The 26,670-nt window shown below is 46.8% G+C and overlaps 1 protein-coding gene across 2 annotated transcripts; it reads left to right on the top strand.

Annotated features, from left to right (window-relative positions):
* TRIM29 (tripartite motif containing 29) lies at positions 1–26,670 on the top strand. 2 transcript variants are annotated; one of them, XM_048827608.2, is made up of 9 exons: positions 1–1,089; positions 9,005–9,100; positions 10,748–10,981; positions 11,422–11,620; positions 12,938–13,021; positions 18,378–18,467; positions 19,739–19,840; positions 21,039–21,115; positions 25,077–26,670. In XM_048827608.2, exons 1-9 carry the CDS (start codon positions 235–237, stop codon positions 25,137–25,139), a joined length of 1,800 nt encoding a protein of 599 aa, XP_048683565.2. In that variant the 5' UTR covers positions 1–234; the 3' UTR covers positions 25,140–26,670. The 2 variants fall into 2 exon arrangements, with proteins under 2 accessions (XP_048683565.2, XP_048683566.2); XM_048827609.2 differs by lacking the exon at positions 18,378–18,467.

Here is a 26,670-nt window from a genome sequence, read left to right on the forward strand (position 1 = left end):
ATCTCTCTCTCTTGCTCTACCCAGCATAGTTCTGGTGTTCTCCACCTCCCAGCAGCTCAAGGTGTGTCATTTAGGCAGAGGCTTTCCTGCATTCTGCCTCCACTCCTTGCTGACCCAACCACCAGCAAGGTTGCCTGCTCTACAGAGAAGAGCAGTTGGCCAAAGATCTGCTCCGTGCCTAGAGGGCTGAGAAAGGAGCAAGGGTAGAGAAAGGCCAATTCATCCCTCTGCACAATGGAAACAGGGTGTGCCGCAAGGACAAATGGCGTGGCTGGGAACCAAGAAGATGTGACTTGTATGTCCACCCCTAAGAAAGATGGAGAGGAGCTGAAGTCCACCAGTCCCAGTGGGGGTGAGAAGGAAAATGCCAAAAACACTGGCAGTTCTTCTGTGGAGACAGGGAAACTGAAGAGCTCTATCTACTCAGGGACTGACTGGAAGAGGCCGATCATCCAGTTTGTGGAGTCAGACGAGAAGAAGTCAACCTACTTCAGCATGGATTCAGGGGATGGGAAGAAGCCATCATACCCTGGGGTGCAGCTTGGGGATGTGAGTCGGCCCCCCATCTCCTTTGTAGACAAAGGGGACTTGAGGAAACCGCTCTTCTTGGCAGAGTCGAAAAAGACCTTCTTCTCCAGTGAAGGAGAGGGCAGGAGGTCAGTGTACTCAAGCGGGCAGATGGGGGATCTGAAGAAGCCCTCCCTCCCTCTGGTGGAGACAGGGGACCTGAAGAGACCCAGCTACAACACCACCAACAGAGTGTCCGGGTCGAGACCCCGGGTGAAGCTAGAGGAGGTCCTGTGCGACTCCTGCATCGATAACAAGCAGAAGGCAGTGAAGTCCTGCCTGGTGTGCCAGGCTTCCTTCTGCGAGCTGCACCTCAAGCCCCATCTGGAGGGGGCTGCTTTCCGGGATCACCAGCTGCTGGACCCCATCAAGGACTTTGAAGCCAGGAAGTGCCCGCTGCATGGCAAGACCATGGAGCTGTTCTGCCAGACAGACCAGATGTGCATCTGCTACCTCTGCATGTTCCAGGAGCACAAGAACCACACTACAGTGACGGTGGAGGTTGAGAAATCGGGGAAAGAGGTAACGCTCCCCACTGCCTGTTCCCGTCATTCTTTCCACTCATCTAAATAGTGGATAGCCCCTGTTCTGTTCCCACCCCGCAACTCCCCCCACCCCAAAGAATGTCTAGGTATAAAGTTACTTACACAGGGGGGTGGAGCATGCAGTGTCCTTGACCAGACATTGCCGGTATCCTAGATGACATTAGTAAGGTGCTGATATGGTCGAACAGACTGATCTTGGGGATGGGGGTGGGGCAACCTGGGTTCTAGCCCCGGCTGTGCCCCTAGCTCACTGTGTGACCTTGAGCATATCATTTAAGTCCCAATTTTTTAAGAGCAACCTCACATTTTGAAGGCCTCAGTTTTTCGGAACGCAAATGTAGTCAGGTAGGGCCTGGCTCGGGTTCAAGGTGTCTCCAGTGGGGGACCCGAAAGTGGCGGTCCTCAAAAAATCAGTGGCCACTTTTGAAAAGGTTGGTCTGAACCTCTCTGGGGTTGTTTTTTCCCCCCGTGGAGATGACAATAATGCTGGCCCTTCCTTTGCTGAGACAAAAACTGCACCGTCAATATGCCAAGTGTTGTTTTTACTGAGCTGTTCGCAAGTACAGAAGCTTGTAGGGCTGGAATCAGATCGAGGGACGTGATGGTTCCCCTCTATTCGACATTGGTGAGGCCTCATCTGGAGTCCTGTGTCCAGTTTTGGGCCCCACACTACAAGAAGGATGTGGATAAATTGGAATGAGTCCAGCGAAGGGCAACAAAAATGATTAGGGGTCTAGAACACATGACTTATGAGGAGAGGCTGAGGGAGCTGGGATTGTTTAGTCTGCAGAAGAGAAGAATGAGGGGGGATTTGATAGCTGCTTTCAACAACCTGAAAGGGGGTTCCAAAGAGGATGGCTCTAAACTGTTCTCAATGGTAGCAGATGACAGAACAAGGAGTAATGGTCTCAAGTTGCAGTGGGGGAGGTTTAGATTGGATATTAGGCAAAACTTTTTCACTAAGAGGGTGGTGAAACACTGGAATGCGTTACCTAGGGAGGTGGTAGAATCTCCTTCCTTAGAGGTTTTTAAGGTCAGGCTTGACAAAGCCCTGGCTGGGATGATTTAACTGGGAATTGGTCCTGCTTCGAGCAGGGGGTTGGACTAGATGACCTTCAGGGGTCCCTTCCAACCCTGATATTCTATGATTCTATGATTCTATGAATCCTAATGAGAGGGAGTCTGCAAAAGAGTGTAGTACCCTCACTATTAAGTAAGGGCTAAAGAAAGACCTTCCAACCTTTGTTTACAGTCTGTTTGCTGCGTGGATGTGGTATGCTTACTACAGAGGCATGGATTGAGGTCAGAGCCCCATTGTGCTAGGTGCTGTGTGGGCTAGTCCTTGCCCAGAGACCTTCCAATCTAAATAGATATGACAGAAAGAAAGGTTGATTATCCCCATTTTACACATGGGGGACTTGAGGCACAAAGAGATCAAGTGACTTGTCCAAGGTCACACAGGAAATCTGTGGCAGAGTCAGAAAATGAACCCAGATCTCATTCCTGTGCCTTAAGTGCAAACCCATCCTTCCTTTGAGGATTGGGAAGCCCCTCAGATACCATGGTGAACAGGACAATACAAATTCCAATATGGACAGAGCTGCTGAGAATTCTTCAGTGACACTAAACACAGAGAACTGGTTTAACTCTTCCCAAGACCGAGCAAAAGGAAACTGCCTACCCTTTTCAGTTAAGTGCATGCAAGGGGGATTCCCAGGGAACCTAGAATGATCAGATATGTTAATGGTGAAGAAGGGAAGTCTATCTAATCTCCATCCTCTCATATGCAGTTTGTAATCTTGCTTGCAACATTGTCCTCATCTAGCTGCTTTTTAAAACCAGCCTAAGTGATGGTTTGCTCATATCTCAGCAACTCTCTGTATAAAGAAATCCCATCTAAATCCCTGAAGGTCTTTCTCCGTCTACAGGTTAATTTCATGCCTCGTTGTTACATTTGATGCTTTGTAGCATCTGCATCGCCCCTGTTCCCTTTAACATCATGTCTGATCTCAGGGAGGTCCCCACTTAATCTCTGCTCTCTGCCTTAGAACACTGGCCACCATGTTCTCTCTAGTGCTTCTGATTAACTCAGGTCTCCAAGCGGCCCTGTATCCTTGCTGTTGCGCAATGGACCTAGAACATCCTGATTGTAAGCAAGTGACCATAATTGGGCAGAAAGATAGCCTCCCCCCTCACTCAGGATTTAAGTGATGTTATTTGATTTCTCATATCTGTCTGTGGCTATTTATTTGGCTCTCGTTAGTGCCATGGCGGAGCCCCTGGGGAACTCAAACAGGACTTCAAATACATCCCTGAACTGTTGTTGTTTCCATTGCTGCTAAGCCTAAAGGATTTAGGGGTTTATCGATATGAATCACTCACATGCACAAGGGTTTTCTAGACTACAGGTTTTGGCCATGTTGGAACGTGAATTAATTGGAAATCAATTAGTTCAACTGTAGTTACTTGTTTGTTTCTGGTGCTGGTTAATTCATTCTAGGCTGAGACATAATGAGAAAGGAACATGGGAAAGTGTCTATATTAGTATTTATAATGGCTTGTGAGTGGTGGAAGCTAATTAACTTGAATTAAAAGGCCACCACAAACTGGAGTCCAGAAACCTCCTAAATACAATCAGGTCCTTCTGCTGCTCATCATCATCTAATAACAAGGGAAATCTGTAGGGATTCTCCTGCCTTGGAACCCACTGAAATTTATCCCATATACATTATTTTTCTTTCCCGTTACACTTGATCCTATTGATTGCTTTGAATGCCTGAAAACACAGTAAGACGCACCAGCGTCTCACGTACCAAACTGTATTTTCCTTATTGTAGGCACCTCTACAGTCCCCGACCATAGAGTCTGAGCACCTCACAATCCTTTTAATACGTTTACCCTCACACCGCCCCTGCGAGGTAGGGCAATGTTGTTATCCCCATTTTACAGATGGGAAACTGTGGCAGACAGACAGACAAAGTGACTTGCCCAATATCACACAGGCAAGTCTGTGGTGGAGCAGGGAATTGAACGCTGGTCTCCTGGATAGCAGTCCACCCACCAGACCATCCTGCCTCTCCCTGTCTTTCCCTCTGCTACACTGCTGAGTATCTGCTTAAAACCTCCACAAGGCCCCTTCCTGGTTAGTTTCCTGCTACAGATTTAAACAAACAGTAACACATCCTCAGGGCCAGGCTGTTTAAAAAGCAACAAATCATAAAGCTAAGATAGCAGTACAAAACATCGGCAAATGATGGCTGCCGATAGCAAATGCACACACACAAAACTGATTCCCCAAGAGAATTCTGCAGCACAGATGACACCCAGCATTTTAAAAGGAGACACTCAGTTCACAACCAGTTTTGTAGGCCTGTTTTCAAGCAAGGACGCATCGGAAATACCCAACAACCACTGATCTGTAAATAGCATTGCATTACCGTCCATCCCTAGCCTTAATACTCTGTGTGTCAGATCATATCTAGTGGAGAGTGCTTTGATATTTTTTTCTTTTCCCTTTAAGGAAAAGTTTACATTGTACAGCAGGTTTAATGAAGTGGTTGAGAACTGACATTCAGTGACCGGAACTGGGCGTTGCTGGTTTCAACAAAGCGGCTTCTAAAGGGGACGCCTTTAAAAGGGGTGAACAAGACTTTGAAATTGACTGTTGATTCTGATGGTGCTTCCACTCACGGCCCTTTCTGTATTGTTACAGACTGTCTGCTACAGAGCAAACAGTGTGAGGTTTTGGTTTGGCTTGTCTATGAGACCTTGTGTACAGTGGAGGTTTCAGCCACTGGAGAAGTCTTGCTACTCTCCTAGATGTGATCTTAATGCAGACACTCTATTCGAGGGCAGCACACCTTGCTCAGGTGTAGTTACTGACAACCTGAAGACTGGGTAAGCTGCACATCATTGCTTAGAGCAACTTTGCTTCTTCGTTAAGATTTTGTGTTGTTGCAAGTTCAGTCACACAGGAACCAGGGCCAAATCCACCAATGTAGGTGAGGCCAGGAGTAACCTGAGCAGGGGTTCTCCAAGCTTTGCATTCTGCAGACCGTTATGGGAGGGAGAGCTTGACCCAATTCCCCCCCTCCCCCCACTGTTTGGTTCTTAAACTATTGGAAAAAAATTGCGCAGGATGAGAGCAAAGCCAATAGATCTGGACCTTGGGGAAGCCTTTCAGCACAGGGGAATTTTCCCTAAGTGGTGTAGAGCTGGCACATTGTCTCTATGATATCCTAAAAATCCCTCCTGTAAGGCTGCTCCCATGCATAGGTGTGGGGGTGGCTGAAGCCTCACTGTGCTCCGGCTATTCCCAGCTGCCAGAATAGCCCCTTTGGGCCACAAGCAGCTGAGTGGAATTTAGGCCAGCCCTGAGGCTGCTTTAATCTACACTGGATGCTAAACCGGCCTGCCAGGTAGCCCCAGAATAAAGGCAGCAAAGAGGCACCTTTCCCCAAACCCTCTGGTTGTGTGCTTGGATGTGCTCAGACCCTTAACTGGGTTTGAAAAAGAACTGGATGAGCTCACAGAGAATAGGTCCATCAATGGCTATTAGCTGAGATGGCGAGGGACTCGGCCCCATGCTCTGGGTGTCCCTACACCTCTGACTGCCAGAAGCTGGGAGTAGACGACAGAGGATGGATCACTCAATAAATTGTCCAGCTCTGTTCATTCCCTCTGAAGGACCTGTCATCAGCCACTGTCAAAAGACAGGACACTGGGCTAGATGGACAGTTGTCTGACCCAGTATGGGTGGTTCTTACCCACTAATGAATTGGGACCTTTGTCTTCAGATCTTTTAATTCTCTTGTCACTAGTTATGCTGTATTCACATTTCCTTCTCTTTCCCTTCTACTCCCAGCCTATCCTTAGATTATTTTCCCTGTTCTTTTCTGTGAAGAGGTTTTGCATCTTCCATCCTTGTTATAAATTACCTCTCCACAGAGCACTCTAATTTGCTTCAGTTACCCCCTCTCCCCCGCTATCAATCCACTTGATTTAATCTGCATCTTCCTTGCCTTTTGCTGGTGTCTTCGTAAGCTTTCCCATCTGCTCTTGGCCCTGGTGCCATATCTGGTGTGGATATCTACAATAGTTAGATTCTGGCTACCTAAATTGCCTCTGATTTACACCAAAAATTGTATTCTTGCTCTAAATCATAGAGAAGTGTTTTTTGTTAAAACAGCTGCCTCACTCCTCCCCAGAGGCAGCTGCATTTCAGTGCTGGAGGCAGGGATAATTATAACTTATACAATGAGCTAGTAATAATTGGGGAAATCTTGTTGGGATCCATTTTCATAAAAAGTACCATCAAAATTCAGGATCATCACCACCACCATCCATCCATCAGCTTCAATTCTCCTGACAGCGCTTTCTATCCAGTCCCCCCCTCCCTTCAGAAAGGGTCGATCCATCCCAAAGAAAGCCCCAGTGCCCTGCAGACCTAAACCCCTCCACACTGTCACTTGCTTTTCAGCCACATGGCCAAGATCTTGTTCTTGACAATGATACCAATAACCCTTACGAGAAAGCCACCTTCGTAGTCCAACTCTTTCCTTGACTAACTATTCAGTGTTACCACAAGGTAACCCAACAGACCTGGCTGTCTGTGAAAACCCCTTGCCGTTCATTTCTGAATTTGGGCTGGCTATTCGAGGATAATGGGGGCTTGGATCCAAAGGGTTCGCATCCCATGGCGTCCCACCTCTGCACCAATGGTTGACTGTGACACATATATGATATTGCACAGCCTGAGGGAGAGAAAGAAAGCCTTCAGGAAGGCTGCTGCGTGGTCAGGGACGGTTCCAGCATAGGCTGCTCCGGGTAACCTATTCCCTAAACACAAATCAAGGAATTAAGTCTCATCCCTTCACCTTCCTGCTCTGAGCAAAATCTCCTCTATCTTAGATATTTGTATAGCCCCCCGCCCATTGTCACAGTACCTTTTCCTGAGGCCAATCCCCCTTCTTCCTCTCATTGTATGTGAGCTGGAGCTGGGGTGAACAAGCCCCAGACGCATCCCTTCCCCAGCCACTCAACCTGCTTATGTCTGTTTTCCAACCTCTGTACACCTGGAACTCCAGGACATGACTATGTGGCTGGTCACAGTCCAATAGCCCAGAGGGACCTCCCTGGACCTAGGAACCATAAAATGGTTTGGGGGACCCTTTTAGAGGATCACAGATACCAACAAGCAAAGACTGTTGTGAGAGAGATTTTGCGGGAGAAACAGGGATGCAACTTTTAACTCCGCTGAGATATATTGGAGTGGCTGGATTTTTTTTTTAAAAGGGGAAAAAACCTGGCAAATTATGTTTTCCCTGATAAATAGGGACTTATTAAAGAGGGACAGTTAGAATCAATGGGTCTCAAAAGCTGCTGTGGTTTGCCCAAGCTCAAGAAGGCACTCTGATACTATGGTGATGGGCACAAGTGTAAGAACCTAGTAAATAGATTTCCTTCGCTGGAGCTTGGTTGTTCTTGTTTGGCTGACTTTCTGCCATGTGCATTATTTATGTTGTGCAGCTGATCTCTTAAGTCATATGGTACTCCTTCCACTACGCGACTGGATGACTGAAACCTTTAGATCCTACTTACACTACAACTATAATTAAGATAGGGAACCTAGTTACAAGGGTGGTTGAAATTGCTAGAAGTAGCTAGAAGATCTACTTTTGTTAGCCACAGCTGTAGCAGCTAAATCACCTCTATGTGGCCCAACTTAGTACCCCAGAAACGGGGACAGAGTGGGTTACATACACAGTGAGTGACCCCAGCTGCCAGCGGAGCCAGCGAGAGTTAAAGGTACTTTGCATCTTTGAAACTAGCTTTAGCTTAGCTATGGGATACAGCCCAACTGAATCATATCGTAAGCACACCAGCATTACAGCCAGATTCCCTGACTTGGTTACAGTTATAGTGCAAACCCAGCCTTATTACCCAGACGTGGAAGACCTTGAAATAGCCACACATATTCTCCGGATGCAATTCACTGTGCTGTGCAAAGAGGATAGCCACCCATCTTGGCTGATCCAGGGACTGGACTAGGGACCTCCGGAGCTAAAGATATGAATCTCTACAACCTGTGCTAGGCTCTAGAGGTGGGAACTATCCCAACCTCACCCTTTGAAGACAGAATGTGGAGGGAAACACAGCAAACACTGATAGGTGGGTTACACAAACCCGTAATTGCATAGGTATTTGGGCTCTCTCTCTTTACATGAACATTCTCATGAACAAATAAAGCAGTTGTACAAATGTTCGTGAGAAGCCAATAAAAGGGATTCATGAAGGTATCAAAGGAAAGTTGCGGATTTAGACCAAGCAAATGTTCCCAGTCATCCCCGCACCCCCTTTTTTTCCCCCCTTGCTGCCTTCACCCAGCTCTATGAGAACATTAAAACCCTAGACTAAGAGCAAATTAATCCACAGTCCTGTCTAAACAGAATTCCTGCCGGGGGCGTCATCCCCTGGTTGCAACACTGATCAAACGTCATTCCATAATTACATGAAAACTGCTAGGGCTGCACAAACACGCCCTGGGTTGGGCCCTTCATTTCATACCCAGCTGAATTTTGAAACAAGCCTCTTGCCCTCTAGCTAATGACTCCAGCATGATTAAAAGCAGTACCATTTGCAATCCCACCCTTCCCAAGCAGGAGATTCTGCTGCTTCCTTTGCTTAGGGAGCCACATCTCTTGACCCAGCTGAAGGCATTGGGATCTTTTCCAGCTGCCAGGGTATGATCTCCATTGAAGTGGTGCCAGGAGCCTGTAGCTCCCAGCCATTATGGTTCAGGGCCAAATGCATAAGTAAAAGCAGAAATTCTCTTTGAAGTAGGCCATACGCTGCTCGATTTCACAGGTCTCCCCCTCTCCTCCCTCCCACAGGCCGAGCTCTCGTTGCAGAAAGAGCAGCTGCAGCTGAAGATCATAGAGGTAGAAGATGAAGTGGATAAGTGGCAAAAGGAGAAGGATCGCATCAAGGTGAGGATGGGACGTTTCTCTTTGGCTTTCCCCAAATGCTCCCTTCCCCCCCCCACACACACTTTCCAGTGTTTTTCATACTTGCCTGCCCCCTTTTCCCGTGCTCTGATTTTCCGGTTCATATTTTCACATCACACTCATTTCTCCCTCCTTCCACTCCTCTCTTATCACCTGATCAACCACACTCACTCTAAGTCTGGGAGAATGGTGTCTGCTGCAATTCTCTCATGACACACCCTGTAGGAGACCAAGAACACAGAAGATGGACTTGCTAGATGACTATCCTTGTTACTTTCTTGCCTGGGGTTACTGGTGCTTTCTCTCCGTCCAGCTGTCATCTCCAAAGGCTGGGTTGGCTCAACTATACTGGCATAGTTAAAATGATTCAGCCCCCGCAATATGGATCAAGTTATACCAATAGAAAGGTGCCTTATACTGATACAGCTTATTTTTGTATGGAAAAGGGTATACACTATACTGGTATATCTACATCCACAGGAGGGGACCAATGTAAATATCGGCCAACATAATTCATACCCTACCTGTACACCAGGCCCAACAAATTATGTACAGTCAACAAGAAATCCTGCCTTCTCTCAATCCTTCCACAACTGTACCTTGGTTTTCTTTTTTCCTTTAATATTATTTTGGGAAGCCAAGCTAGAAAGCTTCGGCCTGAACATGGGGCTATCCTTGGTCATTCTGGGACACAATTTCAAAAGGGCCAAAGGACCAATACTCAAAGGTATTTAGGTACTTCCATTGGTTTCAGAAGGAATTAGGCACCAAAATACCATTGAGGACATGGGCCTAAGTGACTTATTTTCAAGTGTCACTTCAGAACCTAGGACTCTCTTGAAAGTCCAAGGGACATAGGCTTGTCTACACTAGAAATGTTTGCTACTGTCACTACACTGGTATAGTGTATACACTGGTATACACTGGTATAGTTAACATGGCAAAAACCCTCCAAGTGTGGACATATTCACACCAGTACAAAAGTGCTTCTCCTGGTGCATCTTAGTGTAGTATATATAAGCTATATCAGTACAACTGCATACACACTAGAAGTAATAATGCTATAGCCATACTGGTAGAACACGACCCTAGCAAATAGAGTTATACCAATGTAACTTTTATAGCGTGGCCAGACCTTAGGTTAGGATCTCTGCTCCCATGGGCTGGCTGCTAAGAATGCTCTGCCACCCCCCAAGCCTCAGTCCCAAGAGTTTCACTCTAGTAAGTGACTCCCTTTAAGTGACACTGATGAATCTTTATTTTGCAGTAGCACCCAGAAACCCCACCCAGGGTCAGGGCCCCATTGTGCTGGGTGCTGCCCAAACACAGGCAGGGTCCCTAACCCAGAGAACTTACCCTCTAAGAAGTCTCCATGCTACACTTCTCCCGACACAGCCTAGGATTTCAGCCTCTCCAGCTTGCGTTTTGATAGGATAGGGGATCTGCATGCACAAATGCTGCCTAACGGGATGAAGGGGCCTGGCCATGTGTGGAATAGCTGGGGAGGGATGTCTGCCTCCAACATCATGCTGTTCTTCCTCTCCTGAATCTACATTGCGGTTGTGTTCGATTGCTGGAGTCCCCGGTGCGAGAGCCTCATGCCATGCACCTTCTATATCCCCCCACTAGAATTTCACCACCAACGAGAAAGCCACCGTGGATCAGCATTACAAAGAGCTGGTCCGCGACCTGGAGAAGCAGCGGGATGAGGTGAAGGCTGCCCTGGACCAGAGGGAAAAGACCGCGGTGGAGAACATAAAAGAAATTGTGGAGGAGCTAGAAGAGAGGGCAAAGCTGTTGCAGGAGGACAAGGAGACCAGGGAGCAGATACATCAGATCAGCGACTCCGTTCTCTTCCTGCAGGTAAATCGAGGCTGCATCTTTCCTCCACTCCTGTTTCTACTGAGAAAGGGATACCTTTGATGGGCAGATGATCCAGCTGGTGCCACAGGCATAACAGAACGGGGTCAATTGATACCGGCTGGCAATCTTGCTGTGAAATGTCAGGGTCTGTTTTTTTTGGAGACATACCCCTGACATAAGCAGGAATCAGCTAGCTGAGCAGGGTATCCAAGGCTTTCACCCAATTTCAGAGGGAGTTCACATGATACCATATTGCCTATGAGCGATGCGCAATCTTAGCTGATTGACCCTGATACCTCTCCTGAAATCTAACATCCCCCAGCCTCCTCAGAGCCCTTATCTCCATTGTATCTAACTTCTCCTGTACCCAAATCTCTCTTTAGCCTTCTCTGCATTCCAGCCTCTCGGTACTTTAACCTCCACACCTTCTGGGTTGGCAGGAATTTGGCGCAATGATGAGGAACTATATCGCCCCGCCGTCTCTCCCGACTTACAGCGTCTTGCTGGACGGGGACACCATGAGCCCGTCGATGGGGCTCCTCCGGGATGATCTGCTGAACGTCTGCATGAGACACGTGGAGAAGATCTGCAAGGCAGACCTCAGCCGGAACTTCATAGAGAGGAATCATATGGAGAATGGTAGCGTTTCCCTGAGTTGCTCTTCCCTCCCTCTTTCTGCTTTCTGTTCATATCCAGAGTCACAGTATTTCCCTGGGAAAAAAACCTTCAACCTTCTTTTTTTTTTCCCATTGAAATTTTCCAGCCAGCTGTGCCCATTTCCCAGAGTCCAGCAAAGGAGGTGACCCAAAGTCAGTGATCAAGTCAGAGCTCAAAGGTCAACAGACTTAAGCTTCTGAGTCACTTTTGAAGATTCAAGAGTCTAAATTCTAAGGCCAGAAGGGACCACTGTGATCATCTAGTCTGCCCTCCTGTGTAACACACAATTGGACTTCGCCATCTGTGACTTAGGCCTTCCAACACTGATTGTAGCAATGCTTAAATATCTTTACAAATCTCAGGCACTTTAGAAAATTTTACCAATAGTTTAATGGACACTGCTTAGAATCTGGTTAATGAGTCCAAAGATATTCAAACTGTTGGGAAAAGTTATGTAAGGTAATCCAAAAACTCTTTACAGCTGTCATGTCTGCAAGCCACAGTTACACTTGAAAGAAGACAGAGTTTGTATCTAGTGACTGCAAGGAAATAACTCTACAATTACTTATTGGCCTTAATTAACAGATTCCCCCTGAGTCAACCCAACAAGCTCACCTGCAACCCATTTGATCTTTCATTGTTAAAAACTTCACCGGGAGAAATAATATATTAGTGGAGTGAAACCTGTTTAATATCAGTCTCCAAAGAGACTCTGCTTACTCTTAGTTGTTACAACAGGTGCCCGCTTAAGAGTCTTGCAAAGGGGCAAAACATTCAAACAGCATCCTGAGAGTTTTAATACTGCAGAAATAAATCAGAGCAAATAAAAGACAACTCTATTCACTAATGTAAGAGTCAAACCAATGTAACTAACAAACTAAACATTGGGTCAAATTCACCTGTTTGCAGAGAGCTAGCAGAAGGCTCACACTCCACTCAAGGCCTCACAACTAAGCTGAAGTCAGATGTAAGCGGCACATAAGCCTCGTGTTGGCTCTTTGCACAGGGTCCTGTCCCTAGAGTCAAATCCACTTAGATAGCTTTGTGCTGTACAGCCACCATCACTTCACCCCATTCCTAGGGCATTCCAAAGAGCCCTGGGTAGGAATTGCAAAACTAAGGAAGTCTATTTTCAAAGGATCCATCTTGCAAGGGCAAAATGGCCTTCCTCAGACCTTTAGGGAGAAACCAAAGGGGAACAGCCCTGGCCTATGCTGCCCCATCCCACCCCCACCCCTCTCGCCTCTGCTGCTTTCAGTCCTACCTCCTGCTGACCCAGGCTTTGCTCCGCTTCTCCAGGGGATCACCGCTACATGCTCAACAACTACGATTGGAACCAGCCTGACAACGTGAAGAGATTCTCCATGTTCCTGACTCCAAAAGGTACCGTGGCTGACCCTTTTCTCTCAAGCTCTCTGTCTGCCACGGCTGGGCTTCCTCTAAACAAAGCATGGCAGATAAGACTCAGACATGCAACATATGCCTTGTAATTTGCTTCCTCTGACCACTTACTTTTCACATCACCATCCTGGAATTGGGCAAATTCAGCCCTTTCATACTGTTCATGCCAGGTCTGGATCTGGCCCCATGTTTTCTGTTTAGCCTAAAAACACAGAGACATTTTTGCACTCTCTGAAACAGGGCAACAGACAAGGTGCTGGCCAGGGTAACCGGCTTTGAATGCTTACATGCTTCAGTGCGAAACCTGTAGGAGCACAGAAGGGCTCAGGGCTTCTCTCCCTCGGACAAAGATGTGCTCTTACCTTGTCTTAGCCAACATGAAGTAAAACCCGAGCGAAGACGGGGCAGTTTGAAGTTTTAACATGAGTTAGCAGGCTGAGCTCTTTACCTCGACCTGCTAACGTGTAGGAAAGCTCAGGAGACTTGGGTTCTACTCCCAGCTCTGCCAAGGGATTGCTGGGGAACATTGGGCAAATCATGGCTCTGCTCGCTGCCTGAGTTTCCCCATGTATAAATTAGGGATAATGACGATTCTTGTCAAGCACTTTAAGATGGATGGGGGGAAAGTGCTGTATAAGAACTAGGTATTATTATTATTACACATTTTAACAAAACAAGTATTTCAATACGTGTTGGCTGGTAATGTTCATCCCCTACCAGCTAGCACATGTTAAAATATAACTTTACCTGTCTACACAAAGGTGTTAGCGAGCATGATTTACACAAGCACACCTTTTAGCGTAGGGCTTGCCTTCACGGGGAAACTGAGCAACAGAACAACAGTGATCTAAGTATGCCAATATAGCTATGCTGGTATAACTCTATTTCAGAATACAAAGTGGCTCTCTCTGGTACAGCTTAGGTTGATTTTGAAGCTGTTTAAGCGATACCAGAAAAATGTCACTTTCAACCCTAGAACAGTTTCCACATGGCGAGTTACGTTAGCGTCGGTTCAGCAGTATAAATGTACACCTGTGTAACTACCTGTGTTGACGAGCCTCTAGTGAGGACAAGGGGCTGCTGCCTTGCACCTTGTTCTGTCACTTACACAAAGAAAATGCAAAGTAGGTATAAACTGTTACCCTCCTGAATCAGTAGCGTTCTACAACCATTGTGTCTGGTAGAAATGACCTCACAGTGCAGGTTAGTCGAGAATTCGTTGCCAGTATAGATGTATATAAATAAAAAGGAGGCAAGAAGAGAGTAAGAAGATATGTGAAAATGGTAACCACATATTTAAGGTTCCCATAGATCTGACATTTGGAACTGTCACCTTTCAGGTTCTGCTTCCTGAGTTTCCAAAACCACATTTGGATTTGCCCAGTGTTTACAGCTGTTGCTCTGCACAAATAGATGTGGGCAGAGTGTAGGCCTGTGGCTGCTATCTGTAATTAACAATGGCATTTCCCTGTTTTGCAATATCACCTGCTGGGTTTTACAAGGGTGCCATGTGAATGCCAACGTTGATCCATTTGTCTGGATTCCCACTTTTCCTTTAAGGCTCATTCTCTTCTCCTCCATTTCAGCCCATACATGGATTCCCTAGCAGCTGCCTTATTGGCTCCCACATGTGTTTGTGTGAATGACAAGGACGTAGCACTCTAGAACTCATCCCAGCAGTGCTGCTAGGGTACACTAAGGCTTCAGGGCCTGCCTCTTCCTCAGCCCAACACAACTGCACAATTCCCTACTAGCCTGCCTAACCAAGGATCAAGTTCTGGTTGTCAGACTGGAGAAGGGCATTTTCTGAAGGCTTCTTTATTTTGCATGTGGTGGGTTAATTTAAAAAGGAACCTAGATCCAAACCATCCCTGGTTCTAAGTTACAGCTGCTGCAGTCATGACACAGCTGCTTTAGGTCTTTACAGGTTTCATCCTATCAGGGAAATACTCTGGACAAGCTAGACTGTCGGCCAAAGTTCATGTAAAGAATCCATCTCCCCATTTCCCAGAGCTGGCTGCAAGTCAGCCACACCCCCTCTCAAAGCAGAAAAACTACCACACAGGTCCAGGTCTTTGGGCTGTTAAGCCGAATGTCCTGCCTCTGGCAGTGGACAATTCTAGAGATGGGTCAAAATCAAAAACCTGGATCCTGAACCCCTCTCAGCCCTGGGGCTTTTAAAATTTGATCTGAATTTTGCAGTCCGAGATCATCTCTAACCAATACCTGATGCTTCAGAGGGAGGTGAAAATTCCCCATAATGCACTGAAATATTCGCTGCACAGAGAGAATGGTGGGGATAGATATTTCCTGACTACTGCGGCTGAAGCATGAGCTTTGAGCACACAGAATGCAGATATAGCGAAGTGAGGGGAAAAATCTTGAGTTTCTTCTGTCCAGTGTCACTGAGCTCTGCTGTGCTAATCCTCCTGGAACATAGAGATTACTACCTACAAGACTGGGGTTCAGAGCTGCAGTCCAATGTGTGCCCCACTTGTTACCTCCCCTTCCTACTCCATGCTGGAGGAGAACCCCTGCTTCTTTGTCTTACTGGGGAGCAAAAACAAGCTGATCTTGCTACACTGCCTCCTGGCTGGGAGCAAAGATCTAGCCCTCCTGAACGCCCCCCTGTATCTGCCAGCAACCTCTGCAGGTGCTGAAGAAGGGACCACTCCCAGGCTGAAGTAGAGGGGCTCTCTTGGCAGGTAGGCCCTCTCCTGTTGTACACAGATTATAAGGCCACTGATCATCTAGGCCCAGCTCCTCAATGTATTTAGGCACCTAACTCCACTTGACTTCCATGGAAGTTAGGCTCCTAAATACCTTTGAGGAACAGGGCTCTAATCTGATCTCCTGTATCACACACTCCGTAGGATCTCCCTGAATTAATTCCTGTCTGACCTAGAGTAGATGTTTTAGAAAAGGATCCAATCTTGATTTAAAAATTGCCAGTGATGGAAAATCCACCGTGATCCTGGGTTAGTTGCTCCAATGGTTAATTGCCCTCATTGTGAAACATTTGCACCATATTTTCATTCTGAATTTGTCCAGGTTCAGTCTCCAGTCATTGGATCATGTTTTAATCTTTCTCGGCTAAACTGAAAAGCCCGTTATCCAACGTTTGTTCCCCATGTAGGAATTTACAGACTGTGTTCAAGTCACCCATTAACCAACTCTTGGTTAAGCTGAATGGATTGAGCCTCTTGTGTCTATCGCTATATGGAGAACTGCACTGAATGGGACATTCACTTTAATAAACCATATGAGAGTCACAGATTAGTAGCGCACAGAGCTGGCTGAATGCTGCAGAGCCATGGCTGGAATTCACACAAATGCCCTCAGCCACTCCTTGGTGGTTTGTTATTTGCGTGTACACACTGTAGGAGAAGCAGCTGCTGCCCTAACAGCGCCCAGATTGGCACAAGAACAGGGGATTCGTTCCCTACCAAGGCTACTCCTTAGTTGGTATTTGCTCTCAATCATTTGCTATTTCTGTTATAATCAGCCAATGAGGGAGTAAAATCAAGACCATGTAATTTAGGCAACAAATCACCTACTATGAAGAATAACAAACAGCACAGAATGAGAAAGTGAATACTTCCCAAAAGACACAGGGGGGTTGAAAACTGTTTGTCCAAAGATCTCAGCAAAGAGCTACATGTAGTAAAGCCATTTGCAGACAGCAAGATTGGTTCATAAAGGATTTACAAACAGGAAAGAGGGCTGGATCCCAAACAACTATTCCTCATGACAAATAACTTCACAGCAAGTGATCAAACTTGTACATTCCTTCGATACCCATCTCAGTGCATCTCTCCCTGCGTTTGAACAGACACCCCCTCTTGATGCAGTGCTGGGGACCTTGCACCCCCCTCAATTAGTTTTCAGAGGAAGGTTTTTACCAGTAGGGGTTTTGTGACTGGGCACCACAGGGAACCCCTTAGCACTTGCTAAATACAGGGACAGTCATCTGCTTCAGAGCCTTCTAGCACAGTGGTTCTCAAACTTTTGTACTGGTGACCCCTTTCAAATAGCAAGCCTCTGAGTGCGACCCCCCCTTATAAATTAAAAACACTTTTTAATATATTTAACACCATTATAAATGCTGGATGCGAAGTGGGGTTTGGGGTGGAGGCTGACAGCTCACGACCCCCCCATGTAATAACCTCGCAACCCCCTGAGGGGTCCTGACCCCCAGTCTGAGAACCCCTGCTCTAGCAGCAGTAGCTAACTCAAAAATCCTCACAACAATCCCTGTGGCATGGGTCTTATTCTGTGCATGGGGAAACCAAGCAAGGTGAAATGACTTGCCCAAGGTCACACAGCAAAGTCCGTGTCAGCACTAGAATTAGAAGTCAGGAGTTCCTGGCTCTCAGCCTGGGGTTCCACACACACCACTCTCTAAAGCAAATGATTTAGTGCATGTGCAGATTAGCAGCGAGAGATCTATCTAGAGGATACTACAGGGAAGCAAGCATGCAATGCTTAATCTGATGGTCCCACAGTACCATATACAATGACAGGCTGCCGAACCAGCTAGTGCAAGTAATCCTATTGGGTACTAGAGTGATGTGGTCAAAGGTTATTGGAGTTGGATTCATTTGCAAATCAGTCATTTGTGACCATCTCAACCCCTCATCTAGCAAGAGGCAGCTCTCTCTCTGTTTAAACCACCTGCCCACATCTGAAAAGTTAGGACAGGGAGGTTACTTGCCCCTGTATCTGGGAGCGGTGCAGATGTTACAGCACGTGAAAGGAGCATGAATGGAAGTGCTAAAATGAGAGCAGCCCACAGGGTGGTAGCAGACGCATATCGGAGATCCGACTCCTTTCCTCTTTGCATATGCCCTCAGTGCCTGGTTGCTTGGAGGAGAGGTAAGCCGCGGAAACCCACATCTCTGCAGCAAGTGCTGGGGAAACCCTGAAGCACAAGTCTATGGTGGTGGAGGTGAAGTGAGAGTGTGTGTGTAAGCAAGAGTCCCAGCCTCTCCCTGCAGGTATTCTCTGGAAGATCATCACGCTGACAAAGCTTGAGTGGGCAACTTAATGTAACTAATGATGGCTTTTTGTTACATTGACGGAGCTTCATTCACACAGCTCAGAAAGAGGGAGAGAGAAGCCGCCCTTCTTTTCCCACCCAGGGCACTGTGAAAAGAACAGACAGACAATTCTTCTGCGGCTTAGACCGAGCCCTCTGGCTTGCTTTATCCTCACCTATACCGTGTTGGTTCTGATTCGAAGTCTGTCAGGAGGACTGTTAGTGGAGCAACGTCAGGGCATGGGCCTAGGTCTGGGACATCAGGAGCTGACTGCTGAACTGGATTCTCTTCTCTTGCAGCCAGTTTCAGCAACCGAGCGTGGGAATATTCCTCCTTCCAAAATGCAGAGGAGACACTTGGCATGGGTAACTCTGCTTTCTCAATGAAAGGTATTCATTCCTACCACCTGTGCTAGGGCTTCTCGCCGGTTTCTACCGAGTCCACCCTTGCCCTCTTAGCCACCCTGACACTTTTGGGCAGCCCTATCCCACTATTTGAACCTTTTCTATTTGGTTTATATCATCATCATCTACATTACAACCAGGTTCAGGGCCCCATTGTGCTACACGTAGTTGGGGAGAGTCCCTGCCCCTTATAATCCAAATAGAGACAAAGGAAGGTAGGAAATATTGCTATTCCCATTTTACAGATAGGGAACCGAGGCACAGAGAGATTAAGTGACTTGACCAAAGTCATGCAGGCAGTCTGTGGCAGACACAGGAACAGAATGCAGATCTCCTGAATCTCAGGCCCGTGGCTTACCTACAAGACCATCCTTCTCCTCATCTCTGTTTTGTGTAGATTGAAAGCTTGGGGCACAGACTATGTTTGTATAGTGCCTAGCACAATTGGGCCCTGTTCTTGGTTGGTCCCTAGGCACAACCAGACTTAACACTCGCCCTTCCTCTTCCATCTCTCTTCATTTCTCTGTTCATACTCTTAACATTTTCTCATAGCTCTTCCACGGCTAGCAGGATTGTCTCCCTTTTACCACATGCTCTGCCATTAGACTCCCCTCAGCAGGAAGGGCCTGATCCAAAGCCCTGGTGAGGACTCCCGATGACTTCACTGAGCATTGCCCAGGGTCCCAAAGGCTGATGGTGAAGGAGCTTTGGTAGACTTGGAGTCTGCCTAATGATTCTAGTTTGTGGCACACTGGTTTACTAGGGCCTGGCGCCGGTGCCATCCATACCGCATCACACACGCGCCGTGGTTTCTCAGAAGAAAGACTCTTCCCTCTCTATGCAGAGCTTTGACACCATACAAAAACCCTGCTAACATCTACCTTCTCTCACCTGGCCTGGCCACCTCATATCTACTCCCCCATTTGCAGCTCTGGCCTGGCCCTTCCCTTCCTCCGATGGGTCCTGCTGAGGTTTTCAAAGTCCCCCAAGGAGGTTGGGATTTCAGATCCCTAGGCAGCTTTATAAAACCCAGACTGCCACCTTCTCCTTTCTGTTTCTGACCCTTAAGAATCCATTAAAACTAAACGAGATAGCTGTTGGGTAATTAACAGTCCTTTGTTTGCATTCCCAGGGATCTCAGTTTCCTTCGCCCAGCAGGTGCCAGGCTGTTATACAGATTGATGATTACACAGATAAGGACTTTTACCCCTGGAAGGCAACATCTCGAAAGTAACATAAGCTCTTCTCTTTTCCAGTAGGCAATGGAACTAAGATGCCGTATCAGTTCTCCCAGATGGGGCAGAGTTCACCTGGTGACTTCAGCAAACAGTCCGATGGGAGCCTCTTCACTAAGACTGGTATGGGGCTTTGGGGATTTAGCTGCTTTATACGTCCCTCTATCTGCTCCTTCCACCCCACTGTTCAGGGGTTAGATTCTGTAGTGACTGACCTGAGGGGGGTGTTTAATCCCATTCTCCACTGCTCCCCCTGTGAAAGGCAGCCTGGAGTAATGGCACACGTGGCCCCCTGAACACTCATTCCAGCTTGGTTATGGGAGTAGCTTAATGAAATGCAGGATTTTGCTAAACTTTGGGGTTGTCAGATCTAATGAACAGTTTGGGGTGATTTGTTGGAGGGAAGGGAAAGCAAAGGAGTTATTTGGGCAGTAGTGGGGGGGAGGGAGGGATTCTGGTGAATGACATTCATTGACCCCTCCTTGTAATATCCTAATGGAGACACCTTTATGATCTTAATAATGTGGGCAGCAGTGTGGTCTAGTAGATAGAGCCCTGGGTTAGGACCCAAGAGACATTGGTTCTATTCCTGGCTTTGCCATTGGCCTGCTGGGTGATCTTGGGCAAGTCACTTCCCTGCTCTGTGCCTCAGTTTCCCCATCTGTAAAATGGGGATACTGAAATACTTTGAGATCTACTGATGAAAAGTGTTATCACCATCAATTAAAACAGAGGAACATGCACTTTTAGGGTGAAATCCTAGCCTCAGACTTCACTGGACCCAGGATTTCACCCTTTCCTCCTCACTGGCTACTGCCAAGAGTTGAGATTGCATCAATTCCTGCTAAACAGAGTCAGGCCTGGCCAATAAATGAACGGGAGAGCTCAGGATAAAAGCTATGGTTAGGGTTGCTGGAATGCCGTCTTTCAGCTTAGCTGTAAATCCAAGGTCTTGATTTTTTGCAGTAATTAAAAATCCCTTTGCATTCTTTGTAAGAGTTAGAGCAATTAGTCTGGTATCTTGGCCTAACTTTAATTTGGCTAGTGACATTCTGCCTCCATAATTTCCCCTGACATTTTAACTGGATAGGTTATTTTTTCACTCCCTTTCCCTGAACTGTTGAATGGTGGTGCCACTATTCTAAGAGATGTTGCAATCCACCCCAGAAGTGGTAGCATTTCGGTGGTAGACGATAGGATTCCTAACTATATGTATTTTCTAATCCTGTAATTTCCGATGGTGCTTTCAAGAAGGGGGTAATACACAGAGCAGATCATAACCCCATCACTGCTCCTAACTAGCTAGTTTGTATTGTCGCAGCTTACCCTGCAATAGTGAGACACCAAGCGACAAAGGTGCAGCCGCAGACATGGAAATCCTCCAAGCAGTCCATGCTGGTAAGTGATAAGACCTGGACTTGTGCACTCATGGGGCTTCAGCAAGAGAAGGAACTGCTATGGGAGCACACAGGATTTTGGGAGTTTTCGGGGCATTTTGGATCTGGAGAAGGGGCAGCGACTGACTTCACCTGTGACAGTATTTCTTATTTTTCGTAGTCACCTCCCGTGTCACTGGGAGATGGGCAGAGTTGCATGGTTCAGATCAGATTCCAAACCTGCCCATGGCTCAGAAATGTTTGGATGCAGGGGTTTTGGTTCAACCCCATTTCAAATCTTAATTTTGGGGCTTTAAATGGAAATCTGCTCCAGTCTAGACTTTGCCACAGTTGCTTAAATTCTGCAATATTACTGTTCACTGCATGGAGGCAGTGGCGGATTAATGATTTTGCCACCCTTAGGCCCAGAAATAACTGCCGCCCCCCCATCCCCCCAGCAGCTCCCACCCCAGCTCACTTCCGCTCCGCCTCCACCTCCTCCCCTGAACGCGCCACCGGGTCCTGCTTCTCCCTGCTCCCTGCCAGGGCTTGTGCGCGAAACAGCTTCGTGAAGGAGGGGGGAAGTGGGGGAACAAGGCGCACTCAGGAGAGGAGATGGGGCCAGGGATTTGGGGAAGGGGACCGGGAAGGGATGGAGTTGGGGCGGGACTGGGGGTGGAGGGTGCCAACTGGCACCAGGGGAAGCAGCCGCCTCTGGCTGCTATTATAAATTTGCCGCCCCTGCAAATTTGCCACTCTAGGCCTAGGCCTTGTCGGCCTAGGCGTTAATACACTGCTGCATGGGGGTCACCTATTATAAGTGTGGGCTATGGTGCCTAGAAAACACATTCTGTGGAGTCTGCGCACCGCAGACCGGAGCATAAGACTACCTCACATACTGATCACACAGCCTTGAAGCCTGATGGGGTGTATCAAGGATCAGTCTCTATGAAAAGTGGGCCCAAATCATTGCTACTTTGTACCTTATGTAATCATTTATACCACTCCAAAGTAGTCATAAAACACTCCTAGACCCATGTGGTCATGTTTTGCACCCATTTTCCACTGGTCTAAACAAATACCAGTATTACCAACCCCATGTGTTCAAATCTCACAAGTCAGGCTGTCCAAAACTCAAGAGATTTTAAAAATAGTACATTTTGGGGCGGATTCTTTTTACTTGCCTTCTGCTTTTTGAGCCTTTATATTTCATGTTTTCAAGATTTCCTTGAAACCGTGACGGCTAGAGGCTTACTTTTCTTTAAAAAAAACAACAACAACAAAACAAAAGCAGAGATTCTTAGGTAATAGCCTGACTCCAGGAGCTGGGGCTTCACAAAAACACCAAAATATCTCAATTCACAGGAATCAGAAACACTGGACTACAGAAGGTGCAAGGCCATTTTATTTAATTCCTAAATAAAAAACATACTGGATTAGCAAGCCCTTAGCAAAACAACTGATCACATAAAAACCTACTTGAACCTATCTATCCTGGTTCCTTTATCTCCCTTAGCACTGAAATATCTTAGCATCTTGCAAGATCTAAATTAAATGCACGAAGAACCCTTTCTCCCCCTCCCAAAAGAAAGTTTATCTTTTAATAATTATTATGCATTTGTAAGAACGTGCCATTGCCTTAAGAATTAGAAAGGGAAAAAAACATAGGAGTTAAGCACACTTACCAGCTAGAAGAGAAGAATACAGCAACCACTTGCAAAATGGCTGCTTTAGGGTGACAGCTGTTTGGCTCTGCCAAATTTAAAGGACTCAACCCAGGAAGGCATGCTGGGAAAATGTTTCCATAAGAGATATCCCTGCAGTAGGGGAAGTTAGGAGAGACCAGGAAGTTGCTGCTATAGCACATTATTATAATGGGGGAAGCAAGACTAGAGAAATGGGGTTTCCAGTTCCATCTGACAGTGATGAGACTGAGTGCAGATCTACTGTCTCCTAGGAGTGAGCCCCACAGTGGGCATGGACCTGTTGTGACAGTCCAGTTCCAAGAAGGCAATTCACACCCTTACTAGTGCCCTGTTATTAATCCAACAGTCTGGGTAGATTCCTCCCTGTAAACACTTGGATGTCTTTTGCATGCATATAGTAGTTGGGGCTATTTTATTTTTATGGCTTATATTCACCAGATAGACCTGAACCAAACAATCCAGATGATATATACGAGCACTAAAAAGTTGCAAAACAGATACACACGCTCTGGACTGCCGTGGCTCTGTAGGAGCTGTTACAGTCTATTGGGTCAATAATCTGGCTTTTAAAATAGCCTTAAATATGTATTTAAGTAATCCACCTTCTAAAAGGCCTGTAAATATTAATTCACACACCGGACTGCAATGCTCCAGGAGGCCAGAACTGCCAGCCCTCAGAGAGTTATTTAAAGGGGAGCTTTTCTTCTTTCTTTAATTATGCTGGAAATTGGAGCTGTAAAGCAAATAGAATTGACACACAAGAGGGCATTGAACAGTAGGTATTAGAAGTATGGTCTGAACAGCAGGATTGGATGGGCATGTTACATCCATCCATCCATCTCATGCTCATCATCGCATAGTGTATGCGATGTTAATTGGCATGATTAATAGAGATAAGCCCAAACCAGTCCTTTTAGCTATCTATCCAACCCTTCCCAAAATACAATCTGGATCTAGGTAAGTATATCACGATGAAGCAAAACCAAGGCTGCCTTTGCTTTGACCCCATTGTGCCTATGCTAAGCAGAGGCATCTAGGTCATGAAAAGGCTGATTTGCTCATTTACCTTTGTGCTGGTTTAGCGCATATTCATGGCTGCACTAGTTTTGACACTTTGGTACTCTGGCCACATCAGCATATTTTTGGAGTGGAACTCACAGGGCCCAGCAACACTGCTGGGAGCAGAGGCATCTGGGTAATTTCCATAAACAATGCCCTGCATTCCAGGAGGTAATTAAGAGCACCTGTTGACCTGGTGCAGCTACATGCAGCAGAGAAGTCATGGTAGATTTTACTAATACAGGTGGCTCTGAGTTGAAGATCTTGTCTGGGATGTTGCAACCAACTAGTACAACTAACCCATAATGTGGCTGTTGTGTTTTACAAGAGCTGCAAGCTCCCTCGTTCCAGCCAAGGTTGTTTTTTTTGCTACACACTCTTCCCAGGGGTAAACATGGCCAGACCATCCTGGTGGTAACAGCAGGATGACTAGGTTAGATGCTGATGGGAAGTGGCACAACTGAAAGCAGCAATGCACAGAGTGGGGGGAAGTTTGTAAAATAGATGCTCAAGTTCAGCTTTGTTCCTGCCCCTTTATCATTCACGAATATTCGCACAAACTGGGTTTTGTTTACACAGAACCCGATATTCACATGTGGACTTGAGGACCGACAACAGCACTGGTTATTTAACAATGGTTATTCCTTACAGTCACATTTAAGGGCTTTGCGTCATCCAGCCAGGGAGCAGAAAAACACCATGCAACTTAGCTGACCCATCACACACAGTGCACAGGTCAACGTTTGTGAGCATCCTATAGATTCAAATTTTAGTTCATCCACAATTTTAGTTCTGAGCAATGAAGAGCTACATACAAAAATCAAAGGGTGAAATTCAGCCCTGTCCAGAGGGCTGGCAGCAGACACATGTACTACCTAAGTCCTATTTTGAGGGCTCACGTGGGATTTAATTAATGCAGATACTTGGTGTAGACCCTCTGCCTCAGAACAAAACTCACCCGAAGCCTGAGTGCAGTTGGAGAATAGGATCTAAGTTTGCAATGAATAAGTCAAGCGGCTCCAGTTTCCGAAAAAGGGGAATGGGTGGTGTCTCACTGCTACAAAAATGTCTGGAACTGTTAATATATAACAGTTTGGGTGGAAGGGGTATGTGGGAGGGCTAATTAGATGGTGGAGGCAGTGCAAACTGATTGTAAGTCAAGGACAGACTGCAAGCTACAGTCCTTTTAATTCACATGCCCCAAATTCTCCATTGCAGTCACACCACCGTCCCTTTTACGTCAACAAAGGCAACGGAATCACTTCAAATGAGGCACCTTGAATCCCGCTGTCCATGGGAAAAGCCAGCTGTGCCAGGAGTGGAGAACCAACCAAGAATTTTCACATATGAACCTGCTACTATATTAAACTTCCTGCTCTAATCTCTGGAGAGGCTGGATTGGGTGGTCGGCGCTAGAAGAAATGAGGACTTTTCCCAACTCATATTCGGTCCCAGGGCCATTTTATATTTCCCTTGAAAGCTCTGCAGCCCTGGAGAACTGTAACAAGTACAACCCTTGTAGATTTCTTATTCCCTGTCTTGCAACACCCTCCTCTGCCTGCAGAGCAGATTGCTCTACTTCTCCTAGGTGCTTTGGGGAAGGTGGGATCTTGGATATGGTATGCACTGAGCCCTTCCCCTCCACAGTGCACTGAGCCCTTCCCCTCCATGTGCTTCCTGCTCTCCCGACCACATAGTCGTCGTTGAATGAATTTGTAGAGCTGGTGAAAGGTGCCAAGTTGGAGTCTGAAGTCCTCTTTGAATCTAAAAGGCAGGGTCATCCCGGGAACTGGCAGGCCATGCTTTGTCTATGCTCCTCCATCCACCTGCCTCAAACCTAATCTGTAGGGACCCCGCCCCCATCAGTGGAAAGGGCAGCTCTGTCTCTGTGAGCCACTCAATCCTTGGCCTCTCTATGGAGACACTCTTGGGCTTCCCCTTGCCAATGTCCAGTGGTTACCACATGCTGGACACCACCTCCTCACTAAGGACAGCTCTGAGTCCCACCCACCCATCTCACAGTGGCCACCAAAGAAGCATCAGCCTGTAACCGCTTCCAGTCACTCCTCCCCGGCGCTGGCTCCCAATCGATGGCAAAAAGGCTCTACATCCCATTAACATACCCCCCCCACCCGCCCCCGGCCACCGCTTCAAATTGAAAAAGAAAAGGAAAATCCATCCCACTAATGGAAGATTGATTAGATGTCTTAGGTGGGTACCCCCCGCTTTTCCCCCCCAAACAAAATTGGCTTATATATTTTGGTTCCCTTATTTTTTTCTGGATCAGGAATTAATTTTTTTGTTGCTCAGCGTAATATTTCAGGGTTGTTTTTTTTCTGACTGCGCTCTGGACAGAGCGGTCGCATGACCGTTGCCAGCCAGAAAGCAGGGCAGAGGCGGTTAGTGTTCCAATCATCCAACTTAGCTTTTCCCTCTGGGCAACAGGGAGGGGTCATTGTAGCGATGGAAAAACTCCAAGAGCATCGGAGCTTGCTGCTGGAACTAAAGGCACATTGCAGGATCAAGGCCTGGCTCTCTGACAATGATAAGTCGCTGCAGAGCCGAGATGCTAGCGTGTGCAGCTACTTTTCATGACTTGTTCAGTTCAAGCCTTCCTCAGGGTCACAGCCAGCCCACCCCTGCTCCCCGCTCACACACGCATGCAGCACCTGGTTGAGTGAGGTCACACCTATTGCTTGCTGAAAATTACTTTGTAGTTAATCCCCATGGCAAAGCTATGTGCTGTTTTTTAATCTGACTCTGCAGACAAAACTTCTGAGTCTGAAAGATGGTTGCTCCAGAATATTTGAAA

The sequence above is a fragment of the Caretta caretta genome, chromosome 22 (genome assembly GCF_965140235.1).
Source record: "Caretta caretta isolate rCarCar2 chromosome 22, rCarCar1.hap1, whole genome shotgun sequence".
Classification (NCBI taxonomy): domain Eukaryota; kingdom Metazoa; phylum Chordata; order Testudines; family Cheloniidae; genus Caretta; species Caretta caretta.